Below are 27,120 nucleotides of genomic sequence, written 5' to 3'. Positions count from 1 at the left end.
AGTGTGGTTATGCTTTGCAGATTTCTCATCAACTACTGATTTATGGCCCATTGGCTCATTAACTAAGACTTCTCTCCCCTAAGAAGGCTGGGAATGAGTAGATTTGAATGCTTGGGCGAAGACACAGCATAGATTAGTAAAATCAATACACGAGTGGCATCAAACGTACATAGGTATACATCCCAGACTTTCAAGTTACTAATCCTATTATATCAGGCACTGTGTTTCACCTTTACTTGAAGATTCAGGTCCCTCATGTATAAGAATACGAATAACATCACCTCGCTCAAGATTGGGCAATGTAATGAAAAAATATGTAGGCTCAGACCTTGGCATAGAATAGATGATCAGGTAATGTTCACTATTCTTTTTATCAGTATTTAAACATAAATACATGCTCTCTTCTGTACCTTTCACAGATACTGGAGAAAGTTTGATTCTTTTTTTTTTTTTTAATGTAATGTTTCTCATTTTACCAGTGATGAAAAGCCTGTTTTTCCCTGGTGAGCCATCAGACAGATTGAGCAAATGAACCACTAGTCACAGAAATCAAGCCTAGTTAGGCCTGGAGGAGTTTCAGGCAATTATACAGAGTTCTGACTTCCCAGAGGACCATGTGGTTGTCAGCTGATTCCAGAAGCTTATGGTAGAACTTCTGGTGCTTTGCTGGGCCTTCTGTGTTCAGTCCTGGGCAGGGAGCCAGTTATCTGGAAGCAAGGTAAGAACATGGGACATTGTTTAAACTAACTTCTTTATATACGGATTAATTAACCAGATTGAGAATTATCAATCGCTTTACCTTCTGACAGCCTCTATTTTGGTCATTACAAGTTTAACACATTAAACAGAAGGAGAACGGCTGGGGAGGGGATAAATAGGTATTTTTAGTTGCAATGAAAATGAGCTTGAAGTGAGGTAATGAAGAAGTCATGGTTAAAATTAGCTTCAATAATAAAAATAATGGTAAGAATAAATGATGTATGTATTTAAATTTTTTGAGACGTTCATGTTCCCATAGCCTGGTGGGTATCAAAGTCAAATAATTTACAGGCTAGGATGGCAAAAATAAGATGAGTGGGCTAGGCACAAACAAATAGCTCTCTGTGACAACAACGGGAACATGTGCATGCACGCACACACGTACTCTATAAATATAATACTAAGTGAAAGCTGATAGACCCAGAGTGGGGAGACGAGGGAGGGTGGTTGACCTGACAGCGCCTGCCTATTTCACAGGTGCTGCTCTGCTCCAAACTACTTTGGCCATGTGAAAATGTGGCAGATCTTTTTTTCTTCTCCAGCAAAGCTGGAAATCTGGAACTTTATGGTAAATCACATAATATAAAAAAATCGGACCAGTTTAAAATGAAAACAACACCTTCTGGCCAAATATAAAGTCTGCCAGGGCTGATCTGACTCCTGCACTCACATTTGTAACCTCTGCCTGCAGATGAACTGCATCACTGTGAGAGGAACATGTAGCCCCAGACAGGTGCTGGGGTCAGGGTTGCCAGGGAAAAGTGGCTCAGAGGAGTGACCTCTGGGCTGATTTGCGTCTTGAGCGATCCGTGGTATATCGTGTATCATGGATATATTTATCTGTGGTATGTATTGGTGCATCTTCAGGACAGGGAAATGTAGGTGCAAAGGCAGGGAGGTGTGGACGGTGTATCTTGTTCTCAGATGCTCAACCACAGTATCACTGTGGGCACACGGAGGGTCTGGGGAGAAAATTGATGGTGTGCATGGTGGAAGGATATACAAGGTGGACTCATTTTGTTTTGCTTTCCACTGGCAACTCAATTTTTGTCCCTCTCTCTCTATCATCAAAATTATTTAATACTTTTTCTTGTTCTATTTACAGTGGAAAGACAGAAGTTTTTCCAAATAACAGAACAAAAAAGAAAGTGAGAAACACATAGAATTCCTGTGTCCCTGTCTTTTCACTTGATTCTAACAAATAGGTATACTTTATGAAAGTAATTTCTGCTAAAGCTGTTAAGAGGATGTAAAAGATTAAAGTAGTTTATACCTTTATAAATGCATGCTTTTGGAAGAATTTACTGCCATCAAAGTGGATATAATTCAAAACCAGTTTTGCTCTTCCTTCCAAGTATCTGGGTTTTCTCTCTCTCTGTCTCTTTTTTTTTTTTTTTTTTTTTGTAAAAACAGAGAAAATATGACTCCTTCTTCTTTTCCTTAAAAAAAAATAAAATCCTTGTAGTTTTTCTTACTGAGGGACCCTAATTAAAATGTTCCATTTGAAGGATTTTTTTGGCAACCCAAATTCTTGTTAAGCAAATGCTTTATATTCCTTGCCAGAGTATAAGGCTGCAGTATTCCTAGAGGGCAAATTTGCAAAAGACCATTGAACCCAAATATACAGCAACATACATTGTTGCAATATTTTAAAACAAGGATTGTTCCAGAAATGTTCAAAACCTAGGAATGTGTTGGTGAACATATTTTGTACATATCACTTTGGAAAAATGAAATGATACTTTAACATCATGTTTAACAGAGAGTATGCTCATCTAGTAGATAGAAAAACAATACCATTCTCACACGCCTGTAGTCCTCTTTATCATCAGGAAAGAAAACTGGTAAGATTTTCTCTGTAACTCAAATTATTCTTTTTATATTATCATTTTAGAATCTGCCTTTTTGGATTTTTAAATTTTTTTAAAAGCCAGTACAAATTTGAGTAATTTCTGTAAAATAAACTTGAAGTCTAGTTAATTTAATTTTAAAAATGTATCAATTCTTAACATCTTCTATCAATTAGATGGATTCATTTTTCCATGTTTTTCACATAGATTATTCTTGAAGATCAGAGAAATAAGGGAGTAAGCACATACTAATTTAAGTGAATTATTAGATTGAATTTCATAAGCTATTTCTTGCTCTTTTTTATGATTGTAACTGTATGTAACTTTGTATAGTGATACATCATTTATTTGTAGTATCTGTTACATTCAAATTATAACTGGAAGAATTTTCTATGTAGGGAATGCAACATTTTAATTTATTAAATATTAGTAATTATAAGGAGTTATTATTTTATTTTTAATGATTTCATGAGAAGAAGACATTCTAAGTATGTATCCTTGAAAACAAAAGAATATTATTGATAACTCACTCCCTCCCACAAAATTTCTGAGCAACATTCTGATTTTGGCTGTGAATTTACATATGCCTAAATATAATTAAGTAAAACAAGCTTTTGAAATGTGCAATATATCACATTCCAAATATATGAGAGGATATGACTGGTTACTTTGTGAACTGTATTATTAAGGGTTATGCATATTCAGCTGTAGATATATACAGTAGCTTCTATATCATTCATCAACATAATTAACTTATCACCAGCAATGAAAATGATAAAGTTAACTTAGTTTAATTACCATGAGCTAAAACTAACCATATAATCAGTAAATTAAGAGTGAATTGACTTTGTGAGCCACCTGGTTATTATTTATGCAATAGGGCCCTCTGGTTCTGCAACAGGAATAGGTACCATTCAGGAATGGCTGTGCTTTCGTCGCTTACGGACCAAATGGCAATGCTGTTCCTCCAATATAGATAAACGGAAGACAGTTGAAATGATTTCTTTTATTAGAAATGCATAATTCATTTTGAAAATAAGATTTTTGATTAATAATTCTTATTATTAATTTTGTGGGGGTATTTGATTTCAAGTAATAAAGAAATATAAAACCAATATTAAATCTATCCATTTAGTGCTGCAGTTCTCATGGTTTAATTCTGTTTAACTGAACCTTCGCTTCAGGCACACTGGCCTTTGTTTGATTGAAAGGAAGGACTCAGTTCTTTTCTACTTCTAGGCTCTCTCTCCTGCTGCCTGGTATGCTTCCGGCCCCATCCTTCAAACATTCCTATGGCTGGCTCTTCACTTTTCATCTCTCTGTTTTAAATGTTGTATCACTAAACATCTTAGGACATGTTGTCATTCTTTCACATCACATCCTGCCATTTTTTTTCCAAAAGCCTGTTACAATTAGCATTCATTTAGTTGTTTGTTTACTTTGTTCTCATCTGTCTCTCCAACTGGAATATAGCCTCTGTGAGAACCGACTATATCTGTATATTCAGCACCTAGGACAGGCAGCAAGAGAGATAAACGGCCAAGTCACTAAGAACCACACTGCCTGGTTTGAATCCTGGCTCTGTCATTTGCAAGATCTCAGGCAAGTTTCTTATCCTTTTTGGGTGTGTCGACTGAAATAAATGCACAGCCTAAAAGTTAAGAGTTATGTTTTATTCAGTAGACAATTCTAACGACTCAGCCCAGGATGACAGCCTCTCAGATTGCTCTGAGGGACTGCTCCGAAGAGGTAGGGGAGGAGCCGGGGATATATAGGAGCTTTACAACAAAGACCAGGTAGTTGGAACATTAAAAGATTACTTGTTAACTAAACAAAACCAGGCATCTCAAGTTAAAGAATTCAGCACTTTTCTATGTATGGGAGGAAGCAAACATTTGGGCTCATTGAATTCATTCCTTTGACAAGTACCCAGCTATCTAGGGCCAGTATCCTGTCCTTTCTTATTCTGAGTCCCCTCAGAGTGCACCATTGTGAATGGCTGCAGGGGCTGGGCTGCAGGCTTGTCTTCACGGGGGTGGGGGTGGGGGGGTGGCGGCAGCGGCAGCAGCTGATGACTTGAGGGTTTCAGCATTCTTTACTGATATGGTTTGCAGTATTTTTCATTCACAGGTGTCATCTATAAAATGGACACAATAACTAAAACAACCAGAATACTAGAACAAAGATCACATGAAATATGCCTATTACTTGGCATACACTGAGGCCTTATTAAATGTCAGCAAGCTAGATATCAGTGTCTGGTACACAGTAATTAATCAATAAACATTTGCTGAGTGAATGAATAACAGCTTTGATGCCAGGAAGACCGGGATTTGAATGCTGCTTCTGTCACTTATGACCTTGGCAAAGTTACTTAAAGTTCCTTAACTTTTTTGAACCTCAGTTTCTCAGTGTATAAAACGATGTTGACTTTTTGGACACTTTTGTTAAGGGTGAAATGAAGTGCTTTTTATAGCATGTTTTATGATTTACTTTTGTTAAAAAAAAATGGAGGCCCTCGTGATTGTTCCTACTCCAGGACCGTGGTGCTCAGCAGCCCTGCCTGAGGCCATTTGTACCTGTTGTTGAAATAATTATCCTTAATAGTTCCAGTCATTGAAACTGTTGAGGTATAAATAACAAAACCAAATTCGAGCTAATTTTAGCCTAGATGAATTAAGAAATTAATGAAAGCACATTTATTGTAACTACTGATTTGAACAAGATTTATTCATGGTATGTTCATAACCTAAATTTACTGTGGTTCTTCAATGCCCCTGTAAACTTTATGGATTTGGTGTTTCTTTTCTTGAATGAAATTCCTGGCAGATGTCATGGCTTTTCTTTTCACTGTCACAAGTTAGAAGAGTCCTATAGTCACTTTAAGTCACAAACATAATTTCAATTAGGTAATTACAGCATTCTGGTGTATTAGTTTTCTGTTGTGGCTATAACCAATTAACAAGAACTTGACAGCTTAAAACAAAACAAATTCACTGTCCTATAGTTCTATAGATCAGAAGTCCAAAATGTATTTCACTGGATTAAGATGGAGGTGTCCACATGACTGTTCCTTTCTGGAAGCCTGAGGAAGAATCTGCCTTTCCAACTTCTAGAGGCCAATTGCATTCATTGGCTGAAGTCCCCTTCCTCCGTCTTAAAAACAAACAATAGCAGATCAAGTCTTTCTCACATCACATCTCTCTGACTCTCCTTTCTGTCTGTTCCTCTTCTACTTTTAAGGACTTATGTCATTAGATTGGGTCCATCAAGATAATTTAGGGTAATAGCTCCATCTGAAGGTCACCCGATTAGTAATTTTAATTGCACATACAACCTTAATTCCCTTTTGTCATGTGACATAATAGTACGCAAGTTTAAGGGATTAGGATTTGGAGGTGTTTGGGAGCCAATATACTGCCTACCATACTTGACCTGTCTAGTATTGAAAAATCTTGCCTTTTAGACTAGGATTTTCCATTGATTAAGCTTTATAAGGCATGAGCCAGGATCCTTCCAGTTTTACCTTCAAGTGGTAGCAAATGCATTTTACATTCTAAAACTTTCCACATGGTCCCCTTGAAGTCCCTCTACTCAGGCTTGTGACTCAATGTAGCCATTCTCCCAATCTTTCTCCCAAAAGATGGATTAGTCTCACAGCACAGCAATTGTTGTCTATAAAGAAAGCTGTTCATTTCCACACCAAACATTCTCTTACACTCTCTTTAATTAATATCACTATCATTGGTCAAGCTAAGGGGTCTGAGAGTTAACAGAACAATCTCTTGAAGCCATTTCATTATGAATTTAATTTGTGTACTGTCAAAGCGGTGTTCTTCTCACATTTGTTGAGGCAAGAAGAGTCCATGTATCCTGGTACGTAAGTTTAAGCCACCATATCATAGAATCCAAAGGCTATATCTTCTCAAAGACTGAAACTACAAAAAGCCTCGAGTAAGACAAACTAATTTCTCTTTGTCTCTTGACGTGTCTCTGTGTCTTCCTACAAATCAGCTTCATCATTCTCTCTTCTGTGAATAGCTGTTCTATGGTTCCTGGTCTCATGGCTGAACATGGCTATACATATAGTGCCTAATTTGACATATTACAAGCCTAACCTTAATTCTCTTTCAGTCCCAAATCAAAATTCCAGGGGGCAAAATCTCTGATTTCCTTAGCTGGGGCTCTTTGTACATATGGGTCCGACCAACTATAACCTGTGGAATGAGCTATATTATATAGAACAAAATGCTCCACTCCTGTAGAGTTGGGAAATAGATAAGAGAGGATCATTTTGACTTGGGAAAACCTTCCAAAACCTGTATCACAGTAGTATGTAAATCTTATAATAACAATAAAACAAAAATAATAATCATTACTATAGTTGAAGTTTGTTGAGAGTCTATTATCATCCGAACCCTGCATGATCATATAGAACTATCACCTAACCCTGTGTGGAGGGTCAGGTGTTTTCTCCATCTTTCTGAAGAACATATTGAGGCACAGAGAAGTGTAATAATTTGCTCAAGGTCACATGGGGAGTAAGTAGTGGCTGGGACCTAAATCCCTATTTCTCTTACTCCAAAGTCCATCAAAAAGATGTCAATAGAATGATGTCCACTGTATAATTTTAACAGAAAAAAAACATGTTTCAAAACTTTCTGTACATTAGAATTGATATCTCTATTCACGCCTACACCTGTGACTGTATATATCTCTCCGTACGTCTGTATCACATCTGTAAGCAATCTACCTGTCTGACTCTCCCTTCCTTTACTTTCTCTCTACCATATACATTTAAAAGTTAATACTGGATACTTCTGAGGATGGAATCGTGTATTTAATTTCTATTTCCTCTGTCTGTGATTTTGTTAATGATCATGTATTATTAATGATTCTAAGAAAATAACTTTATTTGCTTCCTAAGGAACAGACATGTTATGCTTATTTTCTTATTTGGCTGGGTCCCTGGAGAGTGCAAGGTTTTCCTTAGGTGGCTTCTGGTCTGCTTTCTTCCACAGCTCAAACAGGATTGTCCTGCTGTTTCCCTTTTCTAACTAAAATCCCACAAATCAACATGGTGGCTAAGACACTCGCATTATTCTTTGTAAAAGTATGGGTTTATAAGAAACAAGCTGTGAAATGTCTGCTAAGGGACATTTATAGCCACCCTTCTCCCCTAGTAGAACATCCACGTTTTATAGCTTTTAAATTATACCACATTTTTTCCTCCAAGGTCCCTTTAAGGAATTCTTATTAAAGTTTACAAAAATTTCTTTGCTTATCAACTAAATTTATCAAATACTTATTAAATACCTATTTATGCACATATAAATGTTTCTTTTTGTTAGCTATTTTCCAGCACTAATAATCTCAGATTCCATTTAGAAACATCAGAGACACAAATTATAGATAAATTGTATGGATATCTTTGGCATTTTTTGAAAGCACAGTTTTAGGATCTCTTGTCTTTTATCTTCTAATTTAATATAAAGAACAGTCAAGAATCATAAATAAGGCTTAATTTTTTTCTTGAAGTAGTAAATAAATGCTTTCTTTTGATTATGAAAGTAACAGGTAATTTGTTTTAAAATATCAAAAATCAAGAAGGATGCAAGGAAGAAATTAGACAATAACCAAAAATTCTATTATGTAGCAATAATTATTGTAATATTTTTAGCATGTATCATGTCCTTGACAAAAGTGTACCACAACAATTAAAATGCATTGAACAGTTTGTAAATCAATGAATCATTCTGCATTAACAGTTGCAGATGAATCCACTGTACTATTTTATAAATTATTTTATTTTAAAAATCTCCTATTGTTAGCATTTAATTGCTCATACGTTTTATATTGTAAACAACACTGATAAATGTTACATAAACTCATTTGCGCACTTTTCTAGTTATTGTCTTGGAAAAATTCCTAAGAGTGAAATTTCAAAAGGTATGACTTTCTTTAATACTTTAGATATATTTTGCCAAGTTGCCTTTCAAAAAGCTTGCACCATTTCTGCTCTGCCTATAAAGAAAATTCTATTTGACTTGCCTTCTGCCATAAAACTAGTCAACTGGACAAAAGATCGAAAACATTTGTTTTCAGATATTGGACGAAAGAGAACTCAGGGCTGTGATCTCTGAGAAAAGGGAATCAAATTAGGTGAGCCTTAAAACTGCCCTGGATTTCTACCCAGGGGGGATTCCCAGAATATGATAAAAGGAAGAAGAACCCAAATATATCCTGAGTTGAAAAGAGAGAGATTAAACTTTGGAAATAATGAGCCACCCGTATCTGTGGAGACACTATTGGGGGTAAGAGAGGTAAACAGAGAAAGGGCTCGATGTCGGCAGAGGAGTACTTTGAAGTTTTTAGCTGAATACCAATCAGTGCAAAGGGTGAAATTCCATATTGCACAGAGAACAGCTGTTGAGAAAGTGCCACTACCAGAGAGCTCTAAATTGAGCAATTTCTAGAGTTCACACAGGGCTAGGAATCACTCATGTTCCCACCAGCAAGAGTGGAGAGACCTGTTGACTGCACGGGGCATCTGGTTGAGCTCCAAAAGTGTCACACACCTTACTGGTGTGCTAAAGCAGTTCTAGACTAAAGGCTTCTTTAGGGCTGCCCTAAAAAACAAAAACAAAACAAAACAAATTTAAAAAAACTTAAAAGCGTTCTTATAATGATCAGGCTGATCTACAAATAACTCAAAAGCACACCCAAAGTTCAACCTCTTTAAAGGAATACAATAAAATTCATTACTCAGAAGTGTACAGGTCACAGAGTCAGAATGTTCTGCATCCAATCAAAAGTTACTATACATGAAAAGAAGCAGAAAATTGAGACTTATAATCAAGAGAAAATTAATAGAAATAGACCCAGAATGATGAAATTAGCAGATGACTTTAAAGTTACTGTTATAAGTATGCACAACAATGTGAAGACAAACATGAACCAGGAAACAATGGAAGATATAAAAATGTAAGAATGCTAATGTTAAAAATATTAGAAGTTTCAAGTAGAAATTTTAGAAATAAAAAGTAAAATAATGTAAATGAAAATACCACTGTATGGGGTTTATGGTAGAATAGACATGGCAGAAGAAGCCATTAGTCAACTGAAAGTTATAGCGAGAGAAACTGTTTAAAAATAAAAGAAAAAGGACTGAAAAAAATTAACAGAGCTTCAATGACCTGCTGAATATCTATATCTGTACCTGCATATCTGTATCTATATCTAATCTATGTCTTTATTTATAATATATGTATAATAGAGTATCAGAGGAAAGAAAAATGAAGGAAAGAGAGACAAATACTTGAAGATAGCAATTAATGGCAGAATTTTTTTAGGATTTGGTGAATATTATAAGTTGACAAGCCAAAGAAACTCAACAAACTCCATACAAGGTAAACACAAAGAAAACCACACAAAATCACATAAAAATCAAATCAAACAAAATTGAGTAACAAAGAAAATAAATTAAAATGGCAAGACACAAAAGATGCATGGCCAACAGAATAGAAAGGATAAGAAAAAACATAGACTTCTTGTCAAAACTATCTTAGCCAGATAGCAAGGGAAAAACCATTTACGATGCTGAAAGAAAAACAAATATATCAGCCTGGAAATTCAATAGGAATTTCAGTAGAAAAAAAATCTTTTTTCTTTAAGTTTTTGGAACTTTTATATTTCTAAATAAGCCTGGGTCAAAGAATAAACTACAAGAGAAACTAGAAAAATCTTAAACTAAACTATATTGAACACACAACTTGTCATAATTTGTAGGATGCAGGTAAATCAAAGGTTAGAACAAAATTTATGGCTTTAATCCTTTATTAGGAAAAAAAAGCAGCTAAAATCAGTATTATACACTTCTAACTTAATAAGCTAAAAAAAGAGCAAATCCAAAGTAAGTACAAGGACACAGATAATATAGCTATGAATAGAATTCAAGTGGAGGGATAAATTGGTAGTTCAGGATTTGCAGGTACTAACTACTTTATATAAAATAGATAAACAACAAGGTTCTACAGTATAGCACAGGGAACTATATTCAATATCTTGTAATAACCTATTAAAAAAAGAATATGAAAAGGAATATATGTGTATAACTGAAACCTTAATCTGTATACCAGAAGTTAATTAAACATGGTAAACCAACTGTACTTCAATTAAAAATATTTAAAAATTCAGTAGACTAGTAAACTGTCAAACAATAGGGAAAAGCAATGTAAAAACAGCTATTAAAAAAAGATTGATAAAGTTCTAGCTAGTCTGATCAACACAGAAAGGAAGGTACAAATTGCTAACATCAGAAAAAAAGAGGGAATATCAGCACAGATCGTATAGACATTTAAAAGATAAGTGAACATTATGAACAACTTTATGTCAATTTATTAAAGAGCATAGATAAAATGAACAAATTATCTACAAGACACATATTATCAAAAATGACTCAAGGAGGAAAAGAAAATCTTAATAGCCCTATTATAGTTGATGAAAATGAATTTATTGTTTAAAACCTTTCCACTAAGGAAATGCCAGGCCCAGACTGCTTCACTGGCACATCTTAACAAACATTTGAAAAGAAATAATACTAGTCCTAACCAAATCTCTCAAAAAGTAAAGAAAGAGGGAAAGCATGCCCACCAATATTACGAGGCATTATTACTGCAATGTTACTGAACCAAACTTGAATCCTCTTGCCTTTGTGTAGTAAACCAGTCTACCTATCCCAGGCTGTGGTGAAGGGAAGTGCAGTGTTTATTGCAGGGCACCAAGCAAGGAGTCCAGGGCAGCTAGTGCTCAAAAGACCCGAACTCCACAATGGGTTTTAGGAAGACATTTTAAAGGCCAGGTGAGGGAGGGGAGTCACAGGGTATGCGATCAGCTGGTGCACAATTCTCTGACCAGTTGATGGCGAAATAACAGGGCAGTGTCACAGGGGTTAACATTATCAATCCTTAGGTACCAGTGGGTCTGGGGGCTATGTGCTCTTGGTCAACCAGTAGTTTGCCTCTTCCATTTTGTGGGAGTTTTAGCATCTTTAAAGCAACTCAGGAAATGTGCATCAGGCACTTTTATCTAGGTACTTCAGAGAGAAGCTAAAGCAGAGGATATGGGGGAGGGCTCTGTCCCTGAAGGCCCCATAAGGTCCTGCTTGGTTACACTAATACTAAAACGAGGCAAATAAGATGATTTACCAGAAGAGAAAACTGTAAATGCAGACACAAATATCCTTAGTGAAAAATCAAATTGTGTCTAATAATACATAAAAAGGATGATACATCCTGACAAGCAGGGTTTATCCCACAAATATAAGTTTTAACATTTGAAAATTAGTGTAATTTATATATTTAGAGAATAAATAATAAAAACCATCCAATCATCTCAATAGATAAGGGGAAAGCATTTGCCAAAACTTAATACCTATTGACTGGGGCCAGAGGTGGGATGGGGGCAGATATTAAGGGTAAAAGGGTGCAAAGGGACTACTTAGGATGATGGAAATGTTCTGTATCTTAAATGTTGTGGTAGTTGCAAGGGTGAATTTGGTTGGGGAGGAAAAAGTATTTTTACTGTACTTTTATTAAGTCCTCTGTCTGGGGCCCTTTAAATTTGATTGGCAAAAGACAGGTTAACAAGAGAAAAACAAAAATTTATTAACAAGCACATCACACAAATATACATGAAATTACCCAGTGATGAGTAACTCAAAGAGGTGGTTAGAACACACACAAAAAAGAGGTCTGGGCTTCTGAGGAGGTTATGGGAAGGTGACAAGGAGAAATATGTTAAATAAGTGTTATCTTATAGTATTTGTTGTGCAGATTTAAATCCCTGCTTTCTCCATTACTAAGGGTTGCTATGAGCTCTCCTCTTCCTCTAGGGAAGAGCCCCCTCCTTTTGCAAATGGAAACTTTCTTTATTTCTTTATAAATGTAATTTTTACTTGCAAAAGGAAAACTTGTGCCCTGTTTTTAGAGATTTTCCTGTGTCTTCTGCTTCCTAATGGCCTTTAGCTAAAAATAATCCATAGGCTAATGAGGCATATTTTGGGGTGGCATGTACTGGTATCCTTTAATACATTTATCATCTAACAATGCACTTAAATGGGATGCACTTTATTGCATGTAAATTTTACCTCAACAGAATCACAAGATTGCACCAATTTTTTTTGTCATCAACAGTGAAAGAGAGTATGGTAAACAATTAAAAACAAATTCCTTACGTTGCCCGAGGCAAGTTTCTCTTTCTTTCCAAAGATTTCTGAATTTACTGTTGAAGTTGGCCACTTAATGGAGTCATCTTTAGTGCATTAATAATTTGAAACTCAAATAAAGCAGGTCTAATATGCTAATTTGGTAGTAAGAATGAGCTGTCATGTTTATATAATTTTATATATTTACATTGTAATATTTACATACTGAAAATGGGAAGAAAACTCAAATGACTTGGTTATTAAAAAGTCATTTGTCACATGGGCAAATGCTTCAGAGGATAAGCAAGCAACATAAAGCAAACAGAACTGTACAGAGAGAATCGAACCTATTGGAAAGAGAATGACTTCCCTAAAATCATTCAGATGCTATTTTTTGAAAACAAGTTTCCAGATGAACAAAAGTGTCTGAGGACAGGTAAGTCCAGAATTTGTGATGTCATAAAATAACCCTTAAATTAGAAAGTAGACCATTCTCTTTAAATTCAACTTCAATAAATCAAATTGTCTTACAAATTTTTGATGTATTTTATACTTTCATTTTTGTTTCCACTATTTAACTTTTATTTCATTAGGTGCTAATAAGGGGCAATTCAATCTCAAGTTCATTTCTTACAACCATTGTGAATTTTAAAATATTATTTTCTATTTGTTATCAATCTGAAGTAAATAATAAGTTTCTTAGATTTTAGGAGAACTAAAGAAATTAATAGCTCTCGCAAACTGGAAAGCAGGTAATATATAGGACACTTTATGAAAGAGGTGTAGGGAAGGAAGAAAAAGAAATTTTTTTTCCTTTACTCTTCTAGGTTCAGTGACAAAATAACAAAAAGGGTGGGGGGTAGATTTAATTACATACATAAGTTCATACCTGTGTACAGAGAACTCACAAAGGAATGTGATTCCATGAGTCAGAATTTGAGGCTTATATATGATCTTAGGCTAGACAAAGGAAAAGGGATTCGAAACTTGTAGGGGAGGAATTGTAAAATAATGGTTATGTAGGTTTTTCATGCAGGTAAGAGTCTGTTTTGGTGCTATAAGTTGTCTCCAGAGTAGTTCTCTTCCTGGTAAGGAAGAGGGAGACGCCATTACAAATGGACACTTATGTCCTGCTTTTAAGCAGGAAAGGGGGAAGGCAGAGAGCTGATTGCCTTCAGCTCAAAATAATCCTTATGACAAAGTGGTACATTTTAGGGTGGCATATTCTGGCCTCTTCAGAAGTGCTACTGGAGAGTGGGTTTTTGTCTCATTGTAGAAAGAATTCAGAGGCAAGACACAGGTCAGGAAAGTAGAGTGAGGATTTATTAAGCAGTAGTACGCTGTCAAGGGGACAGGGGCAGACTCAGGTGAACGGCTGCCCGAGTTTCTTCGGCAGGTGGTTACATGGGGTGTAAAAACGAATGGGCAGAATATTCATTGAGGAGGGAGTGGCTGTGGGTCATATTCCTTGATTTTTATACCAGCCCCACCTTCCCGAGGGAAGGAGGGATTTTTGTCCTTATTTAGTCTTTACTGGAAGTGTCATGGCCTCCGTGCGTGATGGGTACTTCTTTTCTGTGAGGCTAATTGTATTGTAATGAGGGCATAATGAGCAAAAGGTCACATTTGGACACAGGAGATGCCTATCTTTCCTCACCTTTCTTTGTCTGCCTCCAGGACACTTGTCTCCCCAAAATATGTGATTTCTTTATCAGTCTGGAGGTTCCTGCTTTCCTCTGTCTGTGCAAGGACCTGCCTTGTTCACAAGACATATGGTTTGCTGCCATTTGGCCCGTGCCCCCTTTTCTAGCTCACATCTAGCTGTCTGCCTGCTCTAACAGAAGGAAGCAGGAATATTAGAAACAGTATGAATTAATAATCTCCCTTATGCTCTTTATTAATTTTACTTTAAAGTTTTTGGAGAAAGATGAAATATAATTGTGTTATATTTTCAATTAGCCAATCATTAAGTATTTATTAAACGCTTATAAATCTGGCAAGTCTAAAAACAGCAAGTAAGAAATGCTATAGATGTGTGCCTTGAGATTTGAAAGACAAGGCCGTGTTTGCCCTGCATATGTTTAAAAATACCAAGAAAATAAAAATTAAGTGCTATGTTAGGATAAAGGAAAACTAAAGGTTTTAGAAGAGGTGTGAGGGGCATGATGAAATAAGTATGTCAAGCTAACTCTAGCAACTCTAGCAATGGTATGTCTATCTCTGTTTTTATGTTGATTCATTCTTAAAATTGCTCACATGTTGCGAGTCCCTCATTGCCCAAGGTGATCAGATACCACATTTTCCAGCGTCATCCTGAGATTTATTTTTTCCCTCATAGATTTCTTCCTATTCAGCCTATTATCCTGTCAAAAAAAAAAAAAAAATCTGTCCAAAATATCTATGTTTATCTCGCCTCATTTGTTCTCTGACTTTTTTTTTTTCCTTCTTCTCATTTTGTAAACCTGGTCACCATAGGAAGGACAGCAGCCATTCACTTGAGAGAAAGTCTATTTTAAGTACTAGCTGCCCACTCGAGGAAGGTTGGAAACTCCTTCATCTCCTTTTCTGTAACAATACTGCCTGGCAGGTAGTCAGCAGGAAAGGGGACGAGGAGCTTTCTGAAAGAAAGCATTCTCTGTAGAAAGTAGGGGCCCATTATGATATTGAACAAAAGTAGTTTTCCTGGAATCATTTTTCTAAGAATGCCTGGTATGCCACTTTGACTTTATTCAAAAAAAAAAAAAAGAAGAAGAAGAAGGAAAAAAGATGAGAAAAGAAGAGAAAGAAAAAGAAAATGAAAATGCTGTAACAAAATGATACTCTTTTTTTACTTTGATTCCCTGTAATTCATGTGTTATTGTTGACTACTAATTTTGTTAGCACTTCGTAAATTGAAACCACAGCACTTGTATTTTCATAAGGGATTGGCGTAGTTCCTGTGTTCATTTTGGACATTCATCTATGATTAATATTTTAAGACTGAGAAACCTCACCTTTTACCTCAATTTCATCTTGGAAGAGAAAGCTGTTACCCCTGAACAGCTATTAAATGTTGTTTTCATTTAGTTAGTATTTGCCAAATTTCTGCAGCTCAGTTGGCATTAATTGCTATCTTTTTTTTTTTTTTTTTTTTGAGGCTGCAGTGACGAGGCTGAACCCTGGAAGATATTTTACCTCTCAGCATGAAAATGCTGTACTTTTAAATATTATTAGAGATGTTCAGGTCATTTTTTGTCATGGAGATGAAACTTCTGTTTTCAGGATTGGTCATTTCAAGGTGTTTTGAGGAAGTACATTTGTCTCCAAGCTAATAATACCATTTAAGCATTTTCATTGCATTTTTAAAAGATGACAGAGATTAAATCATGCTGTCACCTGGGTGTTTCTATTAAACCTTAGTGTTCTTGGGTTTCAGCTGTAGGTATTTATTTCCAGCTTTATTGTAGATTTTTAACATGTCCTAAAGTTCTCAATTTATTAAGTTCACCATTCTGTGCTATATCATACAGTTAGCACGCATAGTCCTTTCCCTTAATGCTTTTCTTTGGGTTCCTCTTGAGGGAGTTTTGCCAGTTTGTTGAATAATTGATTGTTACACATAGATTAGTCAAGTGTGTGTGTGTGTGTCTGTGTGTGTGCCCTTCATTTTATAGTTCCATGATAATCGTATTAAATATACAATTACACTTTTCTTAACTATTTTCCCTTTTTCAGATGTGTCTTAGATGATTATCACCACTATCAGTAGACTCACATGGATGAGGCTGAGATTGCTAACAAGAGAATATCACTTTAAAACTTTCTGGCATTTAAGCCAAGATTTCATGGGATCCTCTTAAAAAGTGCATAAATCATTATACACTATGATTACAAGCTTGTATTTAGTATTTCGTTACACAGCTTGTCGACAGTGTGGAATAGTGTTGTTCCTAGCAGCAAATTAGAATGCTTTGTAGTATCACTCCTACCTGACTTTCAACTTGACACCTTCATATTCTATTATTTTTATATGCATCATAGTTTATCTTAATTATGTGAAATAACCTACAAAAAATCAGTTATTGTTAAGCAACTCTGGTGTGTGTGTGTGTGTGCGTGTGTGTGTGAGAGAGAGTATATTATACAGATAGTTCCTTGGCTTCTTTGTTTATTGAAACTGTGGTGGAAAGATCATTAAAATGACAATACTCTCCTTGCCATTAATTACTACTTACATTGTTTCCTTGTTAATGGATGCTTCTTACTATGTCCTTTGTTCTCCATCAGAATTAATTCTCTTAAGATGCTGTATGCAAATTTATGGAAAAAAAAGAGAATCAAACATTTAGTAATAGTAGTATTGAAAGGAGACTTTTGCCCACTGGTCAGTCCTCACACAAAGCACAATTTTCTTGATCGAATTTTTATTTTATATTCACAAGTATATAGAATAGTAAATATGTGCATATTATGTATTCAGCTATTTAGAACCATAGTGTCAAGTGTGTTTGGAGAAGCCTGAGTTAAATGAACTGGATGTTCATGGAGGGTTAGGAATCAGAAGGATGAGTTTGTGGTGATAAAATAGCAACATTACTGATGGAACTATGGGAGAGTGAACAGGGAAAGAGGATGACTGTGTTTATGAAGATCACTCTGGCAGATGCAGAAAGGATGATCAGAGGAAAGGAAGAATTTAGTTGTAGGGAGTTACTGTCTTGGCAAGACATGATAATGGCCTCACCTAAAGGAAATGGAGAGTTAGGGGGGTAGATTTCAATGACATTTATAGGACTTAGCGACTGTTTGGAGAATGTGGGAGGTTAGAGGCAAGGATAACTCCTAAGTTTCTGTCTAGGGCAACTGGGTGGATGGTAGTATCCAGACCCAGAAGAGAGGAGGTAAAATATGTTGGACCAGCATTTCCAAGCATGATGAAATCTTGCTTAATTTATCTCTACCCACTGTTGCTGTATAGTATGTACTCTACCCAACCCCCAACCCTCACCCCTGCCTTTCTTTGCTTACCTAGCTATCTTGTTTCCCTAGGACTCAGTATTTAGCAGCTATAAGGATTAGAATCACACTAGGAATTCTTGGCTACAATCAACCAACAATGTGTGATAAATAAGGGCTGTATTTTATGCAGACACGTTTCTCAGGTGATAAGAGTTGCCTTCAGGAATAGTTCTCCTCTTGGTAAGGAGACTTTTACAATGGAAATTTTCTATATAAGTGTAGATTTCCTTTACAAAAGGATGAATGCATACTTTTATGTTTAGACAGTTAGGGGAGGTTAAAGAGCTTTTCCTGTGTCTGTTCCTTCTTTTTAGCTCAAAACTATCCATATGCAAAAGGCATGTTTGGGGGTAGCATATTCTTGTACCCTGCGAGCATATCTACCTAATTCTTGGAACTGTAATCTTGAAGATCCATCCTGGTTGCTGAGACTGGAATTTCCTTCCAATAATGGTTTGCAGGATTACAGTTTTGAGAGTTCTAATCCTTTTCTGTCTAGCCTTTTCTCTCCATGGATATCTATGCGTTTGACCAATGTGTTTGTCCTGCTTGTGTTATACTTTTTATTGAGAAAATAAGTACCAAGTGTATGTAATTATTTTATGGATTGTGACATTTTACCTACCCGCACACAATTCCATATCATACAATGCCAACATTCATAGCTTTGAATAACTACTTCATAAATTTTTTCAAATTTTCGCAAATATCTTCCCTTGAAAATCAGAACTAAATAATGACTTCAGTAACTAGCTACCCACAATGAATTTAAACTGCAACATTGTTTCTTTTTTCTTATGTATAGTTCTTGATAGAATCCTCAAAATTAGTGATAAAGAATAATATCCTCCTTTGCCCACTCTCTCCCTGGAGTAATTTAGAAATACACTGTTGGAAACACAAATAGGTGATGTGGTTGGAAGTATTGTTTCTTCTTATGTCGTCTAAGTTGTCTAAAAAATGTGCTCTACAGCAAAATGTCAGAATGCATATAGAGGACATACTCACTCTCATAGACCTCCTTTCCAATATTCTGAAAATCTTGATAATTTTAATAATTATATTAGTATTCTTTTCACCATTCAGTGAAACTATTCTAATACCACCCATGATGTTTTTATAGTCAATTTACAATGTTGCACTAGTTTTTAGTGTGCAGCATAGTGATCCAGTTATACATGATTTGTATTCCTTTTCACTTTGTACTTTTTCACTATAGGTTATTACACAATATTGAATATAGTTACTTGTGCTATACAGTAAGACCTGTTATCTATTTTACATATGGTAGTTTGTATCTGCATCTCTCAAACTCCCAATTTATCCCTCCCTACACCCTTTCTCCTTGGTAACCATAAGTTTGTTTTCTATGTCTGTGAGTCTGCTTTATATGCAATCTAAAAAAATGACACAAATGAACTTATTTACAAAAGATGCCGTTTGTTTTTGGTGCGTGTGAGTGTGTATTTTAAACTATTGCATTCACTTTTTTTCTCTTTCACTTCTTTTATCTTTTTTTTTTTTTTTTGAAATTCTCATAAGTGTCCTCCTCTCTTTTATCCTTCTAGCCCTTATTTGCTCTTTCAGATCAACCTACCTATTTCCCCTTCCCACCTCTCTTCATGTTTGAACTTTAATTTGCCATCTTTCCCTCCTTGAATGTCTTTCATCATCTTTGGTAATCCATGTCCTTTTCTTTGAGATCCTTTAATTCACCCTTTCTGATGGTGGTAATTTATTCATCTTTACAATATTTGTTGAAGGCATAGTACAGGGTAGAAGCTGTGCTAGGTGCCAGAGATGTAGTGATGGACACATAAGGAGTCTCTGACAGAACACCTTGCAAGGACAGAAATAATTCAGCAGTACATGCAGCACAATGTGATAAGAGCCTTAGTGAAAGGAGGAGGTCCAAGTTGTCAAGGGGCATCTGGAAGCACATAGAAGAGACCCCAACTACGGTTGGATTGAAGAATTCCTGCATATGACTTACTCCAGCAAAGGGGAAGTGATGAAGGCAGAATTTTCCAGGCGTACAAGACCCAAAGGAGAGAGAGAGAGAGGGAAAGAGAGAGTGTGTGTGTACAGGGCCCTTTATTGGTACTGAAACTGTTTCAGTATAAATGAATGTGTATTTATGTTAATTTCTGTGCAACCACAAAAACTTTTTGAGGTTTCTGTTTATCTTTATGATTCTCCTCTGCTCAAAAATAGAGGACTTCTGTATTCCACTTTCATAATAAATTCCCACATGCCATAATTCAGCTTGTAGATAACTGGTAATTTATACCTATTATTGACTAATTTTAGGTGACTGGGGCAGGTGTGTAAATACATTTACAAGTTTGGCGTAATGAGTCAGGTTTGATGTGTGTGTTTCTCCTCTTAAGAGGAAGTCAGAATGTGATGATTATAGTGTTTTATTGGCAAGCATTCAATTTCAGGTTACTTTTGATAAAGTGTGAACATGTATATATGTTACATTATGCAATTTTACTGGGAAAAGGACTGCTCTATTCTGGAACAAACCACAACCTAGATTTTAAATCAGAAGTTCATGACATTATAATGATAAAATGGGCCTTTAACATAGTAAATGATCAGCTGATTTTACAGATGAGAAAACTGAGACCCAGAGAGGTGAATGAAAGAGAGAACTCTAAATTAAATGCCATGAGGATTTTTGTGTGTGTCATATTTGTGTTTATTTCTAATACTTTTCAGAATAGCTATTCTACTTGTTTGCCACTTCAGTTGTTTGCGTAACTTATATAATCATTTTTTCATCAATAAGCTAGCAAACATGGTGTTTGAGCCTCGGATTTTTTTTAAATTAGTCTGGTCAAAACTAAAAGTTAAAGAATTCTAGAGGAAGGAAGTAGAAATTATTTTTTATTCTAGATGTCCTCTGGGAGATAAAGTCTAAATAAATGGACTTATTTTTGTGCTCTACTTCCTCTCTTGCAAATGAATAAAGATAAATCTCCAATTTGTTGCCCATCTTTGCTAGGGATTATTTTTTGTGTGAGTCACAGCACTTTAACCCAACACTCACTATGTTTCTATTTAAAAGGCAATGCAAATATCAGTGTCCTTCTTTTACCAAGGAGAACGGAAGGCACTGGAAGACTGGATCCAATCACTTCTTTAAGTGCTCTCAGTTAATTAGTAACAACTGATGTCAGAACATTGTGACATCAGTGCTCTAGTTTTGCATTCTTTCCACCCCCAAGAAGGAGGATAAGAGGAGGGAGGAGGGAGAGAAGGAAGAAGGTGATGGAGGAAAAGGAAGAAAAGGAGGGGAGAGGGGACAGGGGGCAATGTCTCTTGTGCTTATTATCCGCCATTCACGACGTTTAGCACAGTCGTACATTATTGCTTTCAGTTTTTATAATAATCTTCTGAAATAGGTATTTTTCCCATTTTACAGTTGAGGAAACTGAGTCTCAAGTCATGCTCCTCACTTGTAGTTACTCAGCTAGTACTAGACATACCTCAAAGCTGTCTTTCCCCGTTGCACAAAACTGATTCACATGCTGTTCCTTATCTCCCTGTATTTTTTAATGGATTTTGCAAAATTCACTTTAACTTTAATTTATTTCTATATGAGAAGCAGATTGGAAACACTAACAAAACTCTGGTTCTGCACTATGGTGTGTTAGTAGTACGAACACTCTTTAGGGGATGGGGGTGGGGGAGTGTAGATACGTTTCTGGACTGAAGTGAAAGTAGGGAATTAAAAGTTAACACCAAAACTGAAACAAAGCCACGTTTTGTGAAGCACACACTAATAGTAGTCCATTGGATCAAAGGATGTGATCTCACTTCACAGTAAAACAGGTCCTGCAAGCCCAGGTAACTCAGGAAGCAGAATGGTAATTATTCACAGAAGAAAGCAGGTAGTGTACTGTTACATTACTACAGTAGAAAGTCAGAAGGTCACAGAACTTGCAGGGTAACTGACACAACTTGAAACTGCTTGGCCCCCTTTAAAAAGAAATTATAAGATGGGAGAGAATGAAGCAAGTTTACCTAACACAGCTTTGCAAGGTAAGTGCCAACAACCTCTGAAATGTTTGCAGTCAGACATTTAAGCCAAGCCGTGTAGATTACAAAGTGTGTGTATGCGTGTGTGTCTGTGCACTGCGTTTCAAGGTGTGCTTTGCCGGTGGGGAAAAGAGGCAGAGGTGTTGTTGTTTCAGAGGAAGCTGCCTTTCTCTGTTGTGCTCAACAGCTCAACGTATGCAGAAACGCGAATTTGGTGGAGTAGGGCAAGTTTTATCACTTCCCAGTGCAGTGCTGGGAACTGCTACGACCAACTTCCAGTGCACTTTCACGTTAAATCTTTCCCAGCTTTGACAGAATATTGATTTTTGTCTCTGCCTGTGAGATTTTTATTTTTAATCAAATTTTGCCATCTCTGGGTGTACCAGGTAAATGTCCTTGTAATTCATATAACCATTTTCTTAAGGTAGAAAACAGGGTCTCAGAGGGCAGCTGATTGGTTGGGGAGAGCAGCTGATTTTACAGGTCTCCCTTAATCAGATACCTTTGTCCTTTGAAGGGACTGGCTTTGTTGACATTGGCCTGACTAGGCTTCTATCATTAGGCTTGTTCATAGAAACAAATAACAAGTTCGCTTACATGTTCCACTTTTTTGAGTGAAGAAAATTCTTTCTTTTTAAAAAAAGGTAGAAAGTGGATTGAATGCTTATTTGTTGCCATGATCTCTAGTAGTTTACCCTCTTATGAATTATCACTTTTACAAGTTCTCATTTTGACCAAAGTATTTTTTTAACAAAATCTACTTGATAATGACATTTTAATCTAATTATGTTCTTGTAGCGCTACCAGGAAGAAAATCCCCCAGCCATTCAATTTTCCAGTAAGTGTGCATAACCAAACATGTAACACTACCTATGAAATGTAACACTACCTATGAAATGTAACACATATGAGAACAACATGATGGTCCTAGACGTGTCTGGTCATAAAAGTATGTCACCCATTTTCTAGAGTTCAGTTGTCTTCCAGAAAACCTGTGCTTTCCCTTCATTTTTCTTTAATCCTTACTCTACTTCAATTGCTTAAGAATCCCAGAATTTTTATTCTTATTTCTGTATGTTTCCTAAAAAATTTTTTTGAAATACTACATAAAATGCTATTAAAAACATTTTAAATTTGAAGATTATTTTTAAAAGTTATTTAGTGCATTCTACTGAAGTAAAACAAGATAAAAGGCTCATTTAGCACAACTCTAGGAAATAATTTATATGTTGTATGGACAGAATGACATTATAACATATACCTTAACTGTCTCCGTAATGTTTTTCCTTGGAAAAGCTTATGGGAAGGCTCTGGGTTGTTCAAGTTGTTCAGATGATGCTGAGTTTGTATGAAATGTATACGTCGGAATAACCTATCCTCTGCCATATGCTACATCACCTGTGTCTGTGTTCAGGGATTGAGATAAACTGAGAGTAACCAGGCCACCCCTCTCTCTCCTTGTCACCTCTCTTTGTGTCAGGATTATGGATAATATTTGCTACTTATTTTAGAGTCCTAGAGTGCATATCAATTTCCTGTTGTTTGGGGGTTTTTTTGTTTTTGTTTTTGTTTTTTTTTTCTTGCACTTTTCTGTACTTAGGATTCAGGTAATATGTTCCACTGTGAAAGGGTTACTTTCCTTCCCTCCTGTCTGTTGATCTGCCCAACTATTTTCAGAATTAATAATCTGCATATATCAGAAAAGCATGTATACGATTTAAAATAAGAGCTATGGTAAATAATTTGAATCTCATGGTTTGAGTTAGAAAACAATGTGCCTCTATCCATAAACCTTCTGTCGTTAGCGAATACTTGTGAGATGAGTTTATTCCAGGGTATTTTCCTTTGTGCATTCTGTGAAAACTTTTCTATAAGGCATGTGTTCTCTTTTGATCTTATCTGAGTTGAAATACATCCTTGGTAGGTCTACAAATAGTTCAGATCTATCTTCTTGGAGTGTCAAAATGCTTCTATTCCAGATGTATTTGCCTTACGATTATTAAATGAACCTATTAATCAGTGAGCATTAATGAGAAACAAAGGTGCTTCAGCTGTTGGTTTGAAATCATTTCTGGATTTTTTGTTTAATTATAAAGGATAACACTGTGGGGATAATTTGTTCCTTCATTTGTATTGTGAAGGTATGAGATTTTATAAGTTTAATAACTTATAAAGTGAATCATGATATATCTTGGAGTCCTCATTTATGGATTGCTCTAACAGAATTCTATTTTCTAGGCAATAGTCTGTCCTATCTCTGTTCTTGAGTTTAAAAATTACGAAAGTAAATGGAAAAGGCATTTTGAAATGTTGTTTAATTCTGCCTTTGACTTAACATTTATAAAAAAATTCTGAAGTTCTCTAATTAATACTAATTATTGTCACCTCTGCTTGCAAGTGAGTGTCCTCTAATAGGAATGAGTATATTCACATGTTTTGTACATTAAACATATGGGTGATTTCAGTGTGTTGGCTATGAGGATAATACGTGACAATAGATTATCATTAGAACTCCATCATGTGCTTTGAATAAGTTTTCTAAGCCCATGTATCTGGATTGTCCAGATTCATTGGACCATCTCTAGTCACAACTTGGAGGCTAGCCATAGACATTGCCAGAGATTGTTCATTGTATTACTATTTCCTGCAGGTCTCTGACCCATTATTCTACCCAGGGAGCTGGCTGAGTGTGCCCTGGTTAGTGAAACCCCTAAGCTCCCAACATTTAATGTTTCCAATGGTATTGGGAATCTATCTTTTTCCTAATGAAAGTTAAATCTTTCCAAGGTTCTCTTCAGCTTAATGTGAACAGATCTCAAATATCTTTTCCAGTGTAAAAGGCAAACACTCCCTTTCAGTCTCAAGAGTAACTCCACAGACAATCATGTAAAAACTTCATACATGAAGTTTCATAATATTCTTGGGATTCATATAATAGAATTACCTTGAGAAGGAGAGAAGACTAGAAAGATTTTTCTAATTGTTGAAAATATAAATAAAATGTATAAATAATACGACATAAGGAACAGGGATGAGTGCCGTCTAAGCGTTGTTATTTGCTGAGGAAAGGAAGCAGCATTTTCTTGCATAGTATCTACAAACACGTGTATCACCGAGTGGCACGTTGTCAGTCTGTGACAATAGTGAAAGGCCACGGCTGGGATGACAGGAGGGTGGCAAGTCCCTTCCTGGCAGTTACCTAGAAAATGCCTTAAGCTAAGGTTTCTCCGAAAGCTACCCTTGGGCATGTAAGAGCCCCTTCCTATTCTCTCGGGAAGGACATGCATTTTCTACTTCTCCCAGGGTTCTTATTAACAGGCAGAGCAGACCCTAGTCAGAATTATTAAAAAAGAAAGAATTTCTCACTATCCAGCTATGTCCCTCATCCACTGAATCCCTCCTACCTCATGAACTCAGGCCCACGAGCTTTTCTTTCTCTCCCCTTCCTCCTTGGTCAAAATATGTGCAAGGCCACCTGTCTCTTTGTAAAAGATACGCTAGTTTATCCTCGGAATTATTTGAATCAAAGGCATCTCTGAGCCCAGTGCCGGCACAGCCTCGTGAGAGGAGATGTCTTTGCGTGGGGTCTCCCCTAAGCTGCTTGACACACCCTCTTCACTCAGGCTGCCTACTTATCAGCTGCTCAGATATTTTCAAGCATCTTCTAATTATAAACCGCCTTCCTACCTCAGTTCTTCTTGGTTCTCTAGGTCTACAAATCCCTTATTTTAAAGGATACAAAAGAATAGAATTCAGCAGGAGAGATGTTTCTAAGTATAGAAAGGTTGGCCAGACCCTTTCGAAGGCATGGCCAATTCTAGACAGCAGTCAGCAGAGAGGAGACCTCTTCTCAAACCCACACAAGGAGAATTTGGCTGTCGGAGCTAGGGAAAAAGAAATCTGTAGAATATTAACATTTTCAGGTAGCGAGGAGCTTAGCAGGCCTTAAGTCCTATATTTTTATTTTGTAGAGTCGCAAACAGAGATCCTTTAAAGGAACGAAAATTGTCTTTGGTTTCTCAGAAGCAGTTGCCAGAAACTAGGTCTCCACCCTAGCTGCCTAAAGACAATAATTTTATTGAGAAATTTGGCACATAATTTCTAGGGGTATTTACTTTCCTATTTCAGAAAGGGAAATCAGGCTTATAAATGCTTTGCATATTGACATCCTTTAGTTTCTGTAGTTATGACCTGGAAAGCATTGTCCAGTATTCAGTCTATTACAGGACTCGTCTGTCTAGGCTTGGATTTTCTCTTGACTGGATAAAAGTTTCTTTGGCTTTTAAAACATTTACTTAATTTTCATCACAACCAGGAGCTGGCTTGAAATTCCATAGGCACATGCAACAAATCTCATGTATCTCATGATACAGCCATTTATTAGCAATTATACTTATTCTATTTGGCTAGTATAAGGAAAAAAAAAAATCTAAGCAGAAAGGTGCCTTAGTGTCTGTGCTTCTAAGTTGCAGCCCAAGGGCGGCAGTACTGTCTACCCCAACCTGTTATACTGGTTTGGTGTGTATGTTTACTTTCTGTGGTGGAAAAAATATCTCTGCATTCATCATTGTAAAGCATGCCTGTGAGTGACTTGAAATCTTTCTAAAACCTCAAAGAGGGCTCACCAGTGTATGAATCTTCTTTTCCACCCAATAAAAGTTTAATAATATTTTCAATTAAGAGAAATGCAAGGAGCTCTTGTTTAACCCCCTCAGTGTTCCAGGAGGAAGGCTCTCACTAGCTCTTAGTGAGAAGTTGGAACACTTATATCATTGAGACACTCTGGAAATGAATTTAGATATTGAGGTAACAGGCTATTTTGGAGTTGAAACTTCTAGAAGCTCTGCTGGAGAGGTCTTATAATCTAAGGACAAAATCAAATACATTTGGAGCAAGTAAAATTGCAGAGAATGTAAAGGCATGAAATCCCAGGTGGGTCTGACCTTAGGCAAAAGTGCATGAGAAGATGGCCTGGGGACTGTTCCCCAGGTACAAGGCAGAGAACCCTCGGAGCAGACAGATGAGGTTAGGAGATGAATTCTGAAATAAGACATTAAAAAAATGGTTAAGGAAGTAACTGGGCTGAGGAGCTCTTTTTTCCTTGTCTTTCTAAATGGAAATTGGATCTTCACCTTCTTAGAAATAAAAAAGCAAGCAACAAACTTGAATGGAGCATTTGATAAAGGCAGTTAATGACATGATACGCAAGTTAAAACCTACTGTTGAGGGAAAAGCCAATTCTTAAATACTTTGAAATTCAGG

The 27,120-nt window shown here is 36.2% G+C and overlaps 1 protein-coding gene across 9 annotated transcripts in view; it reads left to right on the top strand.

The window, feature by feature from the left end:
* The window catches only part of NAALADL2 (N-acetylated alpha-linked acidic dipeptidase like 2), a 1,180,713-nt gene that overhangs the window by 309,879 nt on the left and 843,714 nt on the right, over positions 1 to 27,120 (top strand). For 2 of the 9 annotated variants that reach the window (XM_045511273.2, XM_045511274.2), the window contains exon 1: positions 21,675 to 21,861. The exons of 4 other annotated variants lie outside the window; for them this stretch is intronic. In XM_045511273.2, coding sequence (XP_045367229.1) covers positions 21,819 to 21,861 — 43 coding nt within the window. In that variant the 5' untranslated portion in view covers positions 21,675 to 21,818. Of the gene's footprint in view, positions 1 to 21,672; positions 21,862 to 27,120 lie in introns of those variants that run through there. 3 more of the 9 variants (XM_074367752.1, XM_074367743.1, XM_045511270.2) reach the window with 3 other exon arrangements.

This window comes from Camelus bactrianus, chromosome 1, assembly GCF_048773025.1.
Source record: "Camelus bactrianus isolate YW-2024 breed Bactrian camel chromosome 1, ASM4877302v1, whole genome shotgun sequence".
NCBI classification, from domain to species: Eukaryota; Metazoa; Chordata; class Mammalia; order Artiodactyla; family Camelidae; genus Camelus; species Camelus bactrianus.
Note: the sequence above shows the minus strand (reverse complement) of the source record. Positions and strands in the feature narration are given on the sequence as shown.